This window comes from Nanorana parkeri, unplaced genomic scaffold, assembly GCF_000935625.1.
Source record: "Nanorana parkeri isolate BGI_ZX_2015 unplaced genomic scaffold, ASM93562v1 scaffold729, whole genome shotgun sequence".
In the NCBI taxonomy this organism is placed as follows: domain Eukaryota; kingdom Metazoa; phylum Chordata; class Amphibia; order Anura; family Dicroglossidae; genus Nanorana; species Nanorana parkeri.
The window spans coordinates 307,790-323,788 of NW_017306997.1; the positions used below are offsets into that span (position 1 = coordinate 307,790).

General features: G+C 43.3%; 1 protein-coding gene across 2 annotated transcripts in view; it reads right to left on the reverse strand.

The window, feature by feature from the left end:
- The window catches only part of CLINT1 (clathrin interactor 1), a 78,340-nt gene that overhangs the window by 20,888 nt on the left and 41,453 nt on the right, over positions 1-15,999 (reverse strand). For both annotated transcript variants that reach the window (XM_018564140.1, XM_018564139.1), the window contains exons 2-3: positions 10,784-10,888; positions 5,959-6,055 (exon numbers count right to left, since the gene is read on the reverse strand). In XM_018564140.1, coding sequence (XP_018419642.1) covers positions 5,959-6,055; positions 10,784-10,888 — 202 coding nt within the window. The remainder of the gene's footprint in view (positions 1-5,958; positions 6,056-10,783; positions 10,889-15,999) is intronic.

Consider the following 15,999-nt stretch of genomic DNA (forward strand, 5'->3'; position numbering starts at 1 on the left):
TGGATTTTGCAGCAAAAGCTGATTTTGTCATTTCATCTTTTAGTATTTTTAGTAGGCTATTCATGTTTGCTCTTTTTGGCTGCAGTTCTGCTTTAACCCTTCACCTGCCTCCCACTGATTGGGCAACAAAGACTGTCTGAGGCACCTGCTCTCCCTCCCACACATACACCATCTGAAGAATTTGTTCAATGTGGAAACAGAAAATGGCAAAAAACATTAGTACAATGTTAAAGGATAGGTGCTTCTGTTTTTATTGCCGACTGTGCCCTCCTATCCTGATATCAATGGCTCCCCCTTTTCTAGTGTCATGCACAAGAGAAGTGGTAGAATACCTCGATGGGGTCACAGAGAAATAAACTTTTCCCCACTCTATCCAAAACTAAAAAAAATCTGGTAAGAAGACTTTTTAGACTATTCCTCTTTTATTCAACTGCAATTTTTTGGAAAAGTTACCCCAGAAGTGTAATCGCCCAATGTCCCTCATGCTACAGAAAAAAATTCTGTGCTATATCAGTATATGGACACCACCACTGTCTTTATTTAGTATGTCAGCCCCCAGAAGGCCACTATTAAAGTGTAACAACGCAAAAATAATTTCTTTTTATAGCCTTGGACAGAATGAAGACTTGTCAGAACTTCTATCTGGTTTTTGTTGCTGTCTGAACCTTTCCACTCACGTTTTCTTCACCTGCCCTAAGAATTCCTGTGCCTAGGGGAAAAAAAAAAAAGTGAGCGGAATATCAGCCACAGGGATGTAGCTATTCTGTGATTATAGGGCGCCCTTTATTAGGCCCCGTTCACATTGAGCGGTTCGCAAATGGCGCGATTTGCATTTTACGTGATATCGCGCAAATGCTTGCATTGAACAAGCTTGAATCGCGGCTAAATCCGCTCCAAAAAGGGTCCTGCTGTAGCAACGCACGACCCGCGACAGCAGGACCCTTTGCCGCATTGGAGAGCGATATCGCGCGATAAATTGCCGCGATATCGCGGGAATTACCGCGCGATAAATCGCTCAATGTGAACGGGGCCTTAGGGCTTCCAATATTGAGGAGAGTATCCCACGGTACCTGCCCACTTATTCCCCATTCCCCATTTTCTTTCCCCTTGATCCACTCCTGCCCATTTTCCTCACTCTACCTTCAGTTTTGCTTTTATTGTTTATATTATCTTTGAAATCTATTAATTTTTCTGCATTCTTGTTTAATATGTCTGAAGTAGCACTCCATTACTCTGTACTTCACCCATGAGAGGGCATCCTACCGTTGAAACCCATCTTCCTCCAACCTCTTAAATCACAAAAGTTGTGCATGGATACACACAATAAGCTGCGCCAAAATGATTCTAGCTACATGCAATGTTTTTACTGGAGAATTAAGCCACCTTGTAATTTACATCTGCAAAGTCACATTTATTTTGTACTTGGAAATCTTAATAAAAATCATTAAAACCGAAAACTCCAATATCTTTGAAGTGCAGATTTACCCCTCCTTCGCCCTTCCCATCAGCCTCTCCCTCAGCCTTCAAACTCAAGTAGGAATAAGTGGAATGTAGAGAACTCTTATTTTAGGAGTTTTATGGTGGGATCGCTCCAGCCAAACTAGCTGTTGGAGTGATCCCTGAGCTCTATTAACTATCTTACTTGCCTATACCACTGGTCTTGTGGTCTCTGTTTTCTATTTCATATATCTCCCCTGAAATGCCACCTAGAGGCCTTTTCTTTTGAAAGCTTTCTCACCAAAGCCATTGCACATCGAAGTGTGGAACCCTAAAGTCTTATAGAAGGCGACCAAGCATTTAGGATCTAGTGCCAGGGAACTCACTCCTGCTAACAACAGTAACCTGACAGACGTTCTAACCCTTGGCTATTCCACTTTAATATTCTATTGCTGTCTGTGTGCCTGTTGTAGCCCTCGAAGGGACATAAATGAGGACAAATCCTGAAATGTTAGCAGTAGTGACTTAATAGAGGTAATTATCCTCCTATATTCTGTCCAATATAGTTAAACTAGACTATGAGACTATTACTGATTTCTTCCAAACAGCTCTTAAAGCATGAATATTTAACCGTGCACTCAGACCCCAATTTTCTTGTTGTGGGGTGACAGCAAAAAGCCTTTTCTGGACTGAATTTGAAAGAAACGGTGTCAGCCCTAATTGTCTTTTGCTGAAACTACAGATCCTCTCCTTTCCTCATCTCCACATCACAGGAGGATACTGATTTGTAGTCCCATATAAGAATCTGAAGGGCTGAATAGATTCCTTTGAGAACAGAGTGATCTGGAAATGCTTTCAATGGTATATTTAAAAGACCAAAAGAGAAGAAAATAAGAGAAGCTGATTTTTCGTGTTTACACTCTGTCATTGTAAATCTAACACCAGCCATCTGACCTCGCTTTTAGATTTCTAAAATTTGTTATGACAGCCCATTGGAGATGGTTATCTTACATTCACCGATCACCTACACTTTCTTTAGTAAAAAGTACAGACAACAATACTGAAGTTTAGGCAAAGATCAGCTAAAATAACTCAATTTTGTTTCCAGACTGATTGCAGCTTTCTGAAAGCAGGGTGGAGATTGTCGAGGGAAAAAAAAAAAAAAAAGAGACAAATGCTATTAAATGCAAATGATGGAACGGGGCTCAGGAGTCAATTGCCTCCAATTGACTCCTGGAGCCAACTCAAAGCACATGGCTGCAGACAAGTGTGTGGGATCAGAGCTGGAGCATGTGTTCCCGTGCACTTCATAATCAACACACACAGATGGAATGAGGGAGGACTCGCTATCTGCAGATGGTACAAATATAGCTATTAGCTGCTCGCAATAGTAGAGGTCAACACAGCAATGACTACATGGAGGTCAGAAATAAGGAGTGTTAATGTAATGGAATCTTTTTATTTTGCCCAACTGATGTTTCAGTGTTAAATTCTCTTTTTCTCCCATACCCCCCCAACTCTCCCCATGTTCCACTTTGTGATAGATATTTGCTTGAAAATGTTTTCAAATACCCTTTTCACACTGGTGCTTCCTGTTCTCGCACTCCAATGTTCTGTGCAGGCAGAGCTGAGTAGCAGCCACACCCCTCAGGTGTGTCCTTATAAAAACTTGTATTGTTGAGAAGGACGGGGCGTGTCTGGCCAGGTTTGTTATGGAATGCACTGGGTCCTATTCTGGGATCTATTGACATACACAGTCATAGTCCACTATGAAAATGGAGGTGTTTAGCTCAATGTTTGTCCTACTCAGGGGTGGACAAATTAATATGGTATTCAGAAGCCAGTCTGCCCAATCCAGGAGCCAGCAGGATTTCTGTTAGTAGCCAGCTCTATTAAAAACAACCAGAGAAAACCTCAAAAGTCAGGCACCAGCTGTAATTTTTAAGGTGCATTGGCTACCTGGCTCCTGAGATTTGTCCAGCCCTGGTCTAAATTCCTTTCTATTTCTGTGACTTCAACTGGACATTAAAGGGACTATAAACTAAATTACTTTCCCAACACTAAGTTGTCACAAAATTCTCATAAATAAAAGCAGCGAGCACTGACTATCAAAAAAGGGCTCCTGAATGCCTTTTTTCACAGGTCACATGACCGCTTTGCTCATTTGGGCTCTGCACTGCCCGGGCAGTGGGCACAACCAAGCTCCAGCTTGCCATATGTCACCCTGGTGTAAGCACTCTTCATAGTCTACCTTGCCATTAGCGGAAATGACCGTGAGGCTCTCTGGAGAAGCCATTGTCAATCGCTATTATTTACCCCGTCAGGCTCCCAGCTGTCAACGTCACATAGCAGCACCACCTGACAGGGCTGATAATAGCGCTGATTGCCAGATATGCTACACTGTGGTCACTATGGAGCTCCTGGAAGTCTCTTCTTAAGTACCCCTACATAGCATCAGTGTGAATGGGCAAACCTGCTGCAGATAAAGTTACCCTTTGCACAGGGGAAGGCTTGCAAGCTAGCTTGGCCTGCTACTTCAACAGCCTCTAAGGAGCTGACGCAGAACGCAAATTTGCCAGTGTTCGAAGCCTGATACCAACAGTTCTGCTCTTTCGGTTTCTGATTACTGAAACTGAGATTTCGTTGCAAAATCCTCAGAAGACAGACTGGATGTAGAACTAGTGTGAGTAAAGGCATTAAATATTAACAGGTACAGCTCTCTGGGGAGCGCAGGGAGATAGTGTACGCTGCACCCCGCAGGCTCCAATACCTCCTGCTTCCCTTCACCTTGAGCGGCAGATCATCTGCTCTGTAACATACTTCAAACCAAAAAGCAGGCATGTGTGCACATAACACTCACCCCCCACGATCAGATAGATTTTAACAAAAGTACTTACCATTATATATACACGTATGTAACCCTTCCCAACACACTGAATATGTAAGTTCTATCCTTTCCCAAAAGTTATACGAGTATTATCATTATTATACAGGATTTATATAGCGCCAATAGTTTGCACAGCGCTTTACAATATAAGATAAAAGGTTTAACCCTTTCCAACACTTTTACAAATATGCAAAGTCTAACCTTTCCCAACACTTAGGGTATATAAGATCTAACCCTTCCCAACACGTATTTGAGTATATAAGATCTAACCTTTCCCAACACTTACTTGAATATATAAAGTCTAACTTTTCCCCACATTACTAAACAACAATTTTTAAAGTGGAGTGAGCCCCTACCTTTTAAGTGCTTTCCCTACACACCCTGTCCTGATGTCTGTGCAGGGAGTGATAAGAAAATTTCCCAATAGGCAAGTCCCCACTCTACCTAAAACTGGCATTCCATATTTTTTTGTCTCTGCCAATGCTCCTACATACCACTGAATTTTTTTTATTGGGAATGAATAAGTATCTATGGCACTCATTGCCTAAAAAAAACAAAACATACATGTTAAAACTATGTATTTGAACTCTACAGCCATGTAGATACAGTTCAAACACAACACTTCCACTTTAAAAGAGAATCTATAATGGGTTTTGACAACTTTACATTTTTCTTTTACGTTTTCAAACCCTTCGTTTGTTTAAAACTGTAAATATACAATCCTTGTTTTACAAATAAATACATGACAAAGGATATCCAGGGCTCTGAGGTGTAACCAAAGAGAAAGCATAAGTAGTTCCCCATTACGTCTCGTGTGTATATTTTAGCTTGAGGTACTGAGTTCTGCAAGCGGGTTTTTCACAGGTTGTAACCTTTCAAAAAGGGAATCTGTGGCGCAAGCTCCACCATAAGCAGCCAAGCCCTGACTCACAAACTTGCACACCAGTTCCAGGGCGCTGAACACTGCCCGAGTCAGGATGTGGCATATGACTCAGAGAATAGAGGAGTATATCAGTTTTCTCACAGAGGTTTCTTTTCCAGAAATTAGGAATCTAATATGGCAGTTCTATCCTCACCCAATCCTTCTTCACTCCTGCTCTTTTTTCAACCATTTGATACCCGTTTTAAAAAGTGCTAATATCAACACATGAAAAGGGAGAACACAGGATGGCACTAGGAAAAGCCACTTTGTTCTGTGCAGCAATGGTCTTTCCCCCTTATGCAAACACCGCAGCATGATGACACACTTAGAGGAAGGTGAGCAAAGCCTATGACCTCTGGGCTGTTCAGTTAGCAGAGGTGAAGCCCAAGAGGTCACAGAGAATCCCAAACATTGCATGGTTCTGCACAGTTTTTCCAAGTGTGCATGCATACGCTTTTTCTAACTTGCCATTTCAGAGTATGCATTAAAAAAATGACTAGAGCTGCAGCTAACGATTATTTTCAAAATCGAACAGGGCTAACAGGTTGACAACTTTTTCAATAATCGATTATAATCGATTGTCGATTAGTTGTTGCAGCCCTAAAAATGACTTTACTTCTACTTTAATTGCTTGCTGTAGGTAATGCCACCAGGTGATTTTAAACACCACATGCGCAGACAAACCCCATGCAAAACAGCCCCTGTCCAATACCTTGTAAACTCTACGCCAGTTCTTCTTATTGTCTTTTAACATCCTCGTCCACAACATGTTCATCAGGTCTGGGAACTGCTCGTACATAAACGTTGCCCTGGAAGGAAAATATCAGAGATTATCATTTCACTGCACTTAGTCGAAACAACCTGTAGATGGCAGCAGAGAACTTATATAAAAGTGAAACTTTTGCTAAATCATGAAACAATCTTATTTCTCCAATTTGTTTTTTTAACAAGTTTTATTTCATACGCTTCATATGCAGGACACTCTGTGTTTGCACTAGGCTAAGGGCATATATAGCAGTCACGCGACCTGTAAAACCATTAAAAAAAACAAAAAAACAGCACATTCCTGTAAGCTTGCTAAAAAAAAAAAGTTTTATTTCATATATTCTCTGAGTAAATACGACATCCATAAAGAGATATCAGATTTGAGACGAGCTTAAATCTGTGTTCAGGCTTTAGACTTGCAAACATTTGCATATTCTTAGGGCTCGGTCCCACTAGCTAACCTTCTAAAAACACAAAAGGTTTTAGTGTGAGGCCATTGTGCTGTTTGGGGTCTGGTGGGTAAGTGGTGAGATGCGCAGTTTCAGTGCATCTCGTGATTTACTTTTTTTAACCTTATTTGGAGTGTAAAACACGTACACTCATTTCAGGCCTCCGCAGAGCAGTGACTTGGCAGCTCAATTCCCCCTGCACACCCTACCATCAGCCTTCTAATATGCTGCTGGAGGGGACAGCGGGGAGAGTTGCCTCCCAAGTCACTGCTGGGAGAGGGAGGAGGAGCTAAGCTGTTGAGTCACTGCTCAGAGTGGGGAGCAGGAGGAGCTGAACTATGTCACTGCTGGGAGGGGGAATCAAGAGTAGATGAGCTACTAAGTGAACTGCTTGGGTGTCTTCACTTCAAGAAGATGCTCTTCCACACTCCAAAGCTTCCCATGAGAATTTTTCGACGTTCTCAGAATCCTGGGAAAACGCCCAGTGATGTCACCCATGAATAAGCATCTAGAAGCTGGGGTACTTGATGCTACTAAGGGTTTTTGTGTGTGTGTGCGCTTTTGTACATGGGTATCTTTAGGGGGCCAGGTTGTCAAAGGCCGCATGTCAAAGCCTCCTGTACCCTTCCTGTGACAGTCATGGGAGTGGTTAGAGATGAAGAAAGGGGCTTAGCTATTCACTTCAGGCAAGTGTTAAAGGTTTTTGGGGAAATATCATGGGTCTAAACAGACCTCTGATATTTCCCTTTTAAAATAGTGAGAGAGACTTAGGACACAGTTCTAAATTCTCTTTTCTGCAGCCTCTGTTATGAATGAACAGGAATCCTCTATACTGAGTGCTTCTGCCCATTCATAAACTGACGAGATCAGTTACCATGTCCACAATTATGAATGAACAGGAAGCGATGTAGAGCACTTCCTAATCATTCATAATTGGGGACACTGTAAATAACTGAGCACATAGTATTTAGTTACTAACACTGGTGGGATCAGAACTTATCACACCGATGTTTGAACAGTAGATAGAAGGATCAGCAAATATTTCACATATTTGCTGATCCTCCCCGCTCTCCACCCTGAACCATTCCACCCCCTACCGCAACTCTCTTCCTTCTCGCTAACGCGGTCAGTCCTGACAGCTTCTCTCCTCCTCGCTGGGCACTGGCAGCTGGATCGGCTCTGTGTCCCTTTGGATCCCCGCTGCCTCTGCCAACCCAGATGGGGAAGAACAGTGGGTATAGGTGGGGACACAAACCGAAGCTGGACGACCAGACCAAGTGAAAGGAGCCTAAAAGATTCCATTTAAAAGTGACATTTCACTTACGGGTGGGATCGCATAGGCTTAGTCACCGTAGGCTTCTTAACCTGGCCATACACCGGTAGAATTTTGTTTTTGGAATGTTTTTTCATTTTTTCCAGCGGTTAATGGGGTTAAATTGACAATACATTTGACCAAAGTGACGGGAAAAAAAATCAGCATGGAAAGTTTTCCTTGAACAAAATTCTAACAGTGATGAGGTTTATTTTGCAGAAAACCCATTTATTTCCAAAATCAAATTCAATATGAAAGGACATTCATTAAAAGGAGAACTATGGGGTTAGGGCTTTTCCCCATAGTTCTCCTAAGGGTAATGGGAGGACACAAACTAGCGTCCTCCCGTCACCCTAATCTCGCGGTATACTGAGACGCCGCAGCCGGAACGGATCCCGACAATTCTGTCTGGATCCACCCAGCTGCGTGAGTGACAGCTGGCTCTGCCTATCTAGAGGCAGAGCCAGCTGTAACCCCCCACTCGCCCGTCCGTTCCGCCAGTCAGCGCTGGAGGATTGGACAGGGGAGGGAGGGGGGAATCCCTGCAGGGCGCCGTGAGTGACAGTCACGGCTCTCTGCAGGGATAGATAAGGAAGTGAGCGAGCGCTCGTATGCGTTAGCTCACTTCCCGATCTACTGAGCCGACCTGTGACAGTTTCATTGTCACAGGTCGGCTCAGATTATGAGGCTGAGTGAAAATCACTCACCTCATAATACTCCTTTAAGTCTCTGATGGAATTATCAAATGCTCCAATGAGATTTTTCGTTCATACTAAAAAAAATCTACTAGTGTATACCCAGTTTTATGCCCTTGTCTTGGGCTGTTGCTGGCTCTAGACCCATGCACCTTAAAGTTCTGGGTGTCATTAATGCCTACTCTGCTGTGATTTCACTCCTCCCGCAGCATTCTCTCTGATGCAAAAATGTTTTTTAAATCTATCTGGTAGCGTGGCATCTGTGCAGTCCAAGAACTTGAACTTAAAAGATCCAACCTCCAGTGCCCCATGAAAAATGTAAGAGACCACTGGGGGGTTTACCTGCCACAATCAACACAAAAGAACCACTCACAGAAAAAAAGCCTGAAAGGTGCTTAGATGGCTTTGGCAAAGCTACTTTTCAATTGCTTGCTGAGCCTGATGCCAAGCATTTAAAAATAAAGTCTGTGTTTACTTAGACTGAACACCGAGTGTAGAGAGAGCGACCCTTTTACTGACCCTGCTCTAGAGTAAAATTCTCAAAAATCAAGCAAGATTGCCTGCTTCTGGAACATCCAAACTTTGATTATTCAGCTACAAACAATCCACTTGCCGCTAGGAGTAGACATATAAAAAGCTGGACAAATAAATCGCTTTGCACTGCCGAAAGCCAAGCTGGAGTTGTCATTGTTCATACATTTCTTTGTTGTATTGTTTCATTGGAAGGCGGGCACTTTTGAAGTTGCTAAAAACCTGCAGATAGTTTAGCTCCTGCCACCTTCTGTGGCTGGCAATTTCAAACGCAGGAAATCACTCTCGGCCAGGAAATATTTCACAAAGTTTTCCCAAAAGCCATTGCGAGTAATAAGACCTATGGAATAGTGTCTGCTAGGCTGTTGTACTACAAGCGTAGATCGGTGAAGATGGCAGAGGTGTGGTGGGTCAGTGGTCCTCCTAGTGAGAGCGGCTGGGTGACCCGGTGACTGCCCGTGCTGCGGAGAGCCCTGATCAGCCACACAATGGAGGCCATGGAGAGTTCCTGCCTGTCATCCCAGTCCCTTGTAGTCTGAGTGTATCAATGTGCGAGTCTGATATCACCTGTAAGGATAGCCGGTGATCACTTCCCAGCAGGTGTGCAGGACTTTGCAGTCCGAGTGCTTGTTCTCCAAAATCTACAGCTCCCTCATAACCTGCTAGTGGAGGGAGACAGACCACAATACACACCTCTGTCTGCATGATTCTGTATTATGGGGACTCCTCCACATCTAACCCCTCAACTCCTATACCCCTCCCCATACCTAATCCCCAACTCCTATACCCCTACTACGTACCTTTAACCCCAACTCCTATACCAATTCCCTGTAACCATTCCCCAACCCTATACCCCTCCTCCACACCTATCTCCCTAACATATCCACCTCTCCTCCACACCTAACCCTACAACTCCTATACCCCTCCTCCAAACTTAACCCTACAACTCCTATACCCCTCCTACATTCATTTTAATGGCTCCCCAAACGCACCTCCCGTTCACAGTGCGATCGCCCACACCGGAATGCGTGTTCCAGTGCGGTGCAATTGCAAAAAAAGTGTGCATGCGGTTTTATTCTGAAGTAAACCTTGTTTGTAACACTCCATTTGTGTATTTTATTTTAAATAGATACACAAATAAAAAGATAGTATTTAATTTTCTTTTTTTAAATCTGATTAAATCGAACAAAAAAAAAAATAAAGATCAGCCGACTAATTGATTAGGAAAACAATCGTTAGTTGCAGCCCTAGGGCAGATGCATGATATGATTTGTAGTTTCGCCAGAGCTGGAGGGCCGGATTTTACCTACCCCTGCTATAATGAGTGACAGCTTTGGGTGTGCCGATATCACATCAAATAGTAGTAGCCAGCAGCAGTCTCATGGCTTTTGGATACCACAAGTAGAAAGTCTTTTACAGGTTAATAACATGCCTAAAATATGTTAAATGCACATATAACATTATGGGAAGATTTTTGGTAAAATTAAATGGTATGGTGACAGGGTCTCTTTGAAGCAACTGTTGCTGCACCAGATCTGCATACATTTCCCAGGGGCAACATGGCTGAAAGTCTCCCTATCTGTGCTTTGTACATACATTTAAACACTACCCATATATTCCAAGGATGTGCGACTCTTTATTAATCTCGCCCCCCACCCCCCCATCGTATTTCTATTCCGTGCATGGAGCAGAGGGTGAATAAACTTCCCAGCGCTCTCCCTTCGCTACAACTTCTAAATGGCAGAGAATTGTCTTGCTTCTCCCGGGAAATCAGGCATTACTTACTTGGCGATCTCTCCCATGAGCTGCCCGGAAGGTCCCCAGGGGTCATCGTTGGTCGCCTCTCGAACCTTAGACTCTATCTCTGAATAATTCATCACCACGTTGGTGCTGCAGAAGAGAAAATAAAAAAAAAACACAGGTGATTAGCATTAGTCCTGAGCCACACATAGAGACTTAATAATTACACTGCTGGTCTCCCTAATGAGCTACCTATACAGCATGGCGGCAGCCTTCTCTTAGTATTTTCAATACCCTCAGGACACCTTACAATGCATGCAACTTCTCCGTGAGGGCCCTATTCCATTAGGGTCCTGAATACAAATGAGAGCAGGAATGGCATCACCCTTGGAATTATTCCAGCAGAAATGGCTTGTGGTCGAACTAAAATGCGTGCAGAGATTTGGGGTAGCGGGATGGCCGCAGGGGAGCGACATGCTCCTCTGACTAGAAAAGGACGTAACACAAAGACAACTGGTTAGGAAATATCTGTACTACAGGAGGGATAAGGGCATGCCAGCCCGCAGTAAACAACGTGCAGTGTTGTAGCTACTTTATTGTGACACGAAGCATGAGAGAGCACATTGCCAGAATCAAAGAGGATATTCTGTTCCACTGAGCATGGCTAAACATCTTAATATTCAGTGATAACATTCAGGGCTGGATGAAGCCCAGGAGCCAATGAATGAGCCTGAAAAGTACATCTGGTACCCAAATTCCAGCCAGTTATCCAAGGTGGTCTGTTTAAAATGGAAGGAAATGAGGTCTGGCTACTTAAAATGGAACTATAGGTAAATCTCAGCCCTCTATATATGTTCCATCTTACTCTTAGTCACACACACCCCACAACTGATGATGATCATTCCATCTCATAGGCAACTATGGGAAACAACTTATGCTCTAGTTCTTTTTCCATAGCCATCTCTCCTCCCGGGGCAGCTTGAATGGACAATGAAGGAGACGCATATTGATGAGGTCATCAATGTGCTCCTACCTTCTGAAAGCTCCTAGTATTACACTTGCAGTATGGTGCATAGAAACAGATCCCCGAGTGGATCTCACTGCCAGACCCACCTACACAGAGTGCTGATGTGTAGGTGATTAAAGGATGCAGATATGCATATTACAGACTGCAGTACTTGTACTAGCAATACCTAAAGTGGTACTACACCCTCCTTTCTATAACAGCCAAGAAAGGTGCCATCTTAGCCTCTTTTTTTGGGTTGCAGTTGCCATGGTACTGCATGTGATAAACTACAAAACCAGCCAATTGAGGGTTTGAGAGCTGACAAAAAAAAAAGCACACTGGAAATAGGGAGACATTAAATTGGTGGGTAAAGCTCCTCTTTAAGCTGGTACCTTTTTATTTAGGTAAGACTGGCAGTGCCACCAAGCAAAGTATACTTACCCTTCCAATGTCAGAGCTTACCCATGTGGATGTCAACACCCCCATGTGACAATCTTTGGGCATGGTGATTGGCCACTCAGGGGTTGTCACCTGCACCCATGCTATATTACAGCAATGCAGCAAGAACACTGACAGAATGGGGAGATGGCAAGGGAGCACAAATGACCAAGTATAGCTTGCTGGGAGGGTGGGCTACCAGGAAGCATGTCTTTAAATAGATCTAACTTAAAGATTTTTAGTGTGTGTGTATATATATATATATACACATATATACATATACACTTAAAATTGTTTTCTCTATTTGCCTAGAGTTTCACTTTCATCACTTGCCACCCGAGCACCATATAAGAATATCAGGAAAGACTGGAGTTACTGCTATAATTAATTAATAAACGTTCTTTAAACATGGCGGGTCATTGTCTAGCGCAAAAAGCCTTAGGACCAAAATGTCTTGAAGACTCCTGATCACAAAAAATGCTAATATGAAATATCTTTGGGTGTGCTTATATCCTCTTCTTATGAATGGCCCTAAATAGGAGCCTATAAAAACAGGGGCCAGTGTTGTTCACAGGTTTAAGCACCTCCCCAGTCCTTGAGCTAACTTCAGTCTTATCCTTAAACATTGAAGCATAGGAGGGAAGCCGGAAATCTGACAGAAGTCTGTGAAACCTGTGCACATTGGATTTTTATAAAACTCAGATTGAGAGACAGACAGCAAAGTGATAATGACTCCTGGATAACATTATTCAGTTCACCGATTGACTTTGCTTGCTGCCTGTCGTTGCTCTTAAAGCTCACCCGGCAGACGCCGAGTTAAGGAAACCAATCTGTACGTGGCTGTAGTCCAAACAAATTAAACACATCTTGGAAGGAGGGACTTCAGGCCCTTTCTTCCTTTCCCATGTAAAGATCAGTCCTCGTTTTGTGCCATACCCAGGGTCCCGGTGACCTCAGTGCAAGGAAGGAATTTACATCCAGATGTGGTGGACTGGTTGGGGGGAGGCAGGAGGACCTCGTTAGCATAAAATCTGCTGTGATTGATATGGAAGTGATATTGGAGGATGCACGGCTAAGTCGGAGGGAGTGCGGCCATTATGGGTGAGTTAGGGCCTCTTGGAAGGAAATCATGTGGAGATTTTTGGGGGGTTAGGGGGGAGTCGGCTGCGATGGCAGTTCCTTGGCACTTCTTCAGCTTCTAGTTTTAAGGAATTAGCCTCGTGTGACAGGAAATAAATCAAGCTGCACACTAGAGAAAGGGGGCTCCTGAACATATGGATTCTGACCTCGTTCTGGGAGTATAGTAAACCCTACACACCGTGGGAGACCCTCAAAACAGTGGAGGTTTTTCAATGTGTAAGCATATTCACTAGATGAACCAGAATGGAAGAATGCCTTGCGGGACGCCTGTGACTGCAAGCATGATAAATTATTACCTATATACCAGGCTTCATTACATCAAGCCATATCCGTTCCATATTCTGCAAGTTATCCCAACCATGTCAAAGTATTACAACTGATCCATACAAAAGAGGACTGTAAAGTCATAGCAAATACCTTCTTTGAAAAACACCTAACATCATATAGAATTAACAGTAATGAAAACCTGAAACTCAATAATTTGGAGGGTTGTCCACATACTATAACCATAAAGGTAGATTTGATATTGCTGTTATCCACGATAACAGCGATATCAAGATAGTGTACCCAGAATCATTGTATACGATAATTAACACCAACCAGTATTGCAACTATGGACCTAGTTATAGCCCAGCTTTGTAAATAAACCTTTTATCCTCTAGAACATTTAAAAGAAAGAAACAACCTACCTAAGATCAGAATATACAAGATGCCTGCTATTACTTTTCTTAGACCAAAAAAATATTCTATGTGTGTCGCTCTGAAATTAGTCAATCAGGGTCCATAAGACTGGGGCTGAACCCACTACGTGCCATTCCCATGTCCAACCAGAACACTTCAGTGTTAATAAGAGAGCCTTCATTGGATGGCAGGACAGCAGCTGGTGAAGTCCGGTCCCTTGCAAACGGAAACTAGCTTTCGAAGGGCACGCACAAAAGGGTTTAGTGTATTTTCTTAGGCAGACGCTTAGTCCAATTCTCTTTTGTATCATTTAGGCATTTGCTTTGTGACAATATAACAAAGAAGCGTGCAATATATCCGGTACGAGATCCTGGCAGGCAGGCAGCAGACAAAATGATTCCAATCTTTTGCACTTATGTGGTCTGTTCAGTGAGGTTTTCTTGGAAAGAGAGGACTGAGCAGAGGATGTAATAATCCAGGTTTCCAGGAACCATTTACAGCACATCAGTTTTTAAGATGTACTTAATAGCTTCTCACAAAGACCATCATTCATCTATAATGTCCTATTCTGTGCTCTGCAGTAGCATCCCGTCTACTTATTACAAAGTGAAAATGTATTTACACATTACAGGCTTTTGGTTTTCATTCTGCACCACTCAATAATATGAACAATATGATGAAAGCTCTGAGATGCAGAACGTTAGGACTCACTGGGACGTGGAGTACTTCAGTGAGTAGGTGATGAGGAAGTTGTCCTTATCTCATTTATTTAGTAACCCCCTAGATATCCTCTCCAGAGTTAGACACTGGTCTCTCAAAACTGAATAAGTGTACCCAGCCAATACAAGGACATAGTAATGCTTGGAGCAATGTATCACAGCTGTGCAACTCGAACACAGAGATTATAGCTTGTAGGTCCTTGTGGCTAGGTCACATTACGAAGATGCAGCACCACTACTAGCCATGTGGCTATGCCCCATCACTGAAATGCAGCACCACTCCTACTACCAGCCACGTGGCTATGTCACATCACTGAGATGCAGCATCACTGCTACTACCAGCCACGTGGCTATGTCACATCACTGAAATGCAGCATCACTGCTACTACCAGCCAAGTGGCTATGTCACATCACTGAGATGCAGCATCACTCCTACTACCAGCCATGTGGCTATGTCACATCACTGAGATGCAGCACCACTCCTACTACCAGCCATGTGGTTATGTCACATCACTGAGATGCAGCATCACTCCTACTACCAGCCATGTGGCTATGTCACATCACTGAAATGCAGCACCACTCCTACTACCAGCCATGTGGCTATGTCACATCACTGAGATGCAGCATCACTGCTACTTACCAGCAGTGGTAAGGAGGTGATTTTTTTACAGCAAAGGGTTTTCAGAGACTGCGCTGGGCTATGTTGTATGGCCACTAAAAGCTCCTTTATGACAGACAAAACTAGCAAATCCAGTTACTATGTATGCCACAACTTCCTTTACTTCCCCTGACTGAGCCAAATTGCTCTTTTATTTGTATCTCATGTGCTCCCCCTCCGAGACACTGCAGCTCACAGTGGGAGTGTTACAGCAGCATAGTTCGTTCCACCAACCCAGAAAACAGTTGGCAGAGTTAGGTGTAGCCAGGTGCTGACAAGCTACATGCAGAAGAATCAGCAGTGACAATGCTAATAGTTAAGCCCCCTGCAAAAACATTTTATTCAATTGTAGTGCAAGCAGGCATAGGCTACATGAGAGTGGCAACTATGATCTGAATTCAGGGGTGGTGCAGCATTGCTGCCACACTATCACAGGAAGCTGCATTAGGTGGACTTCTCTGGCAGGCTCAGCAGGTATGCGTGGGGCTTTCTTGAACTACAGATATACCTATTTCTTATAATGGGAGGGCATAGTTCTACTTTAACATGTTTACGTTTGCATGACATTTTCTACATAGGGTTTACATGCAGTATTTGTAGATCTAAAAAATGCAGCTTA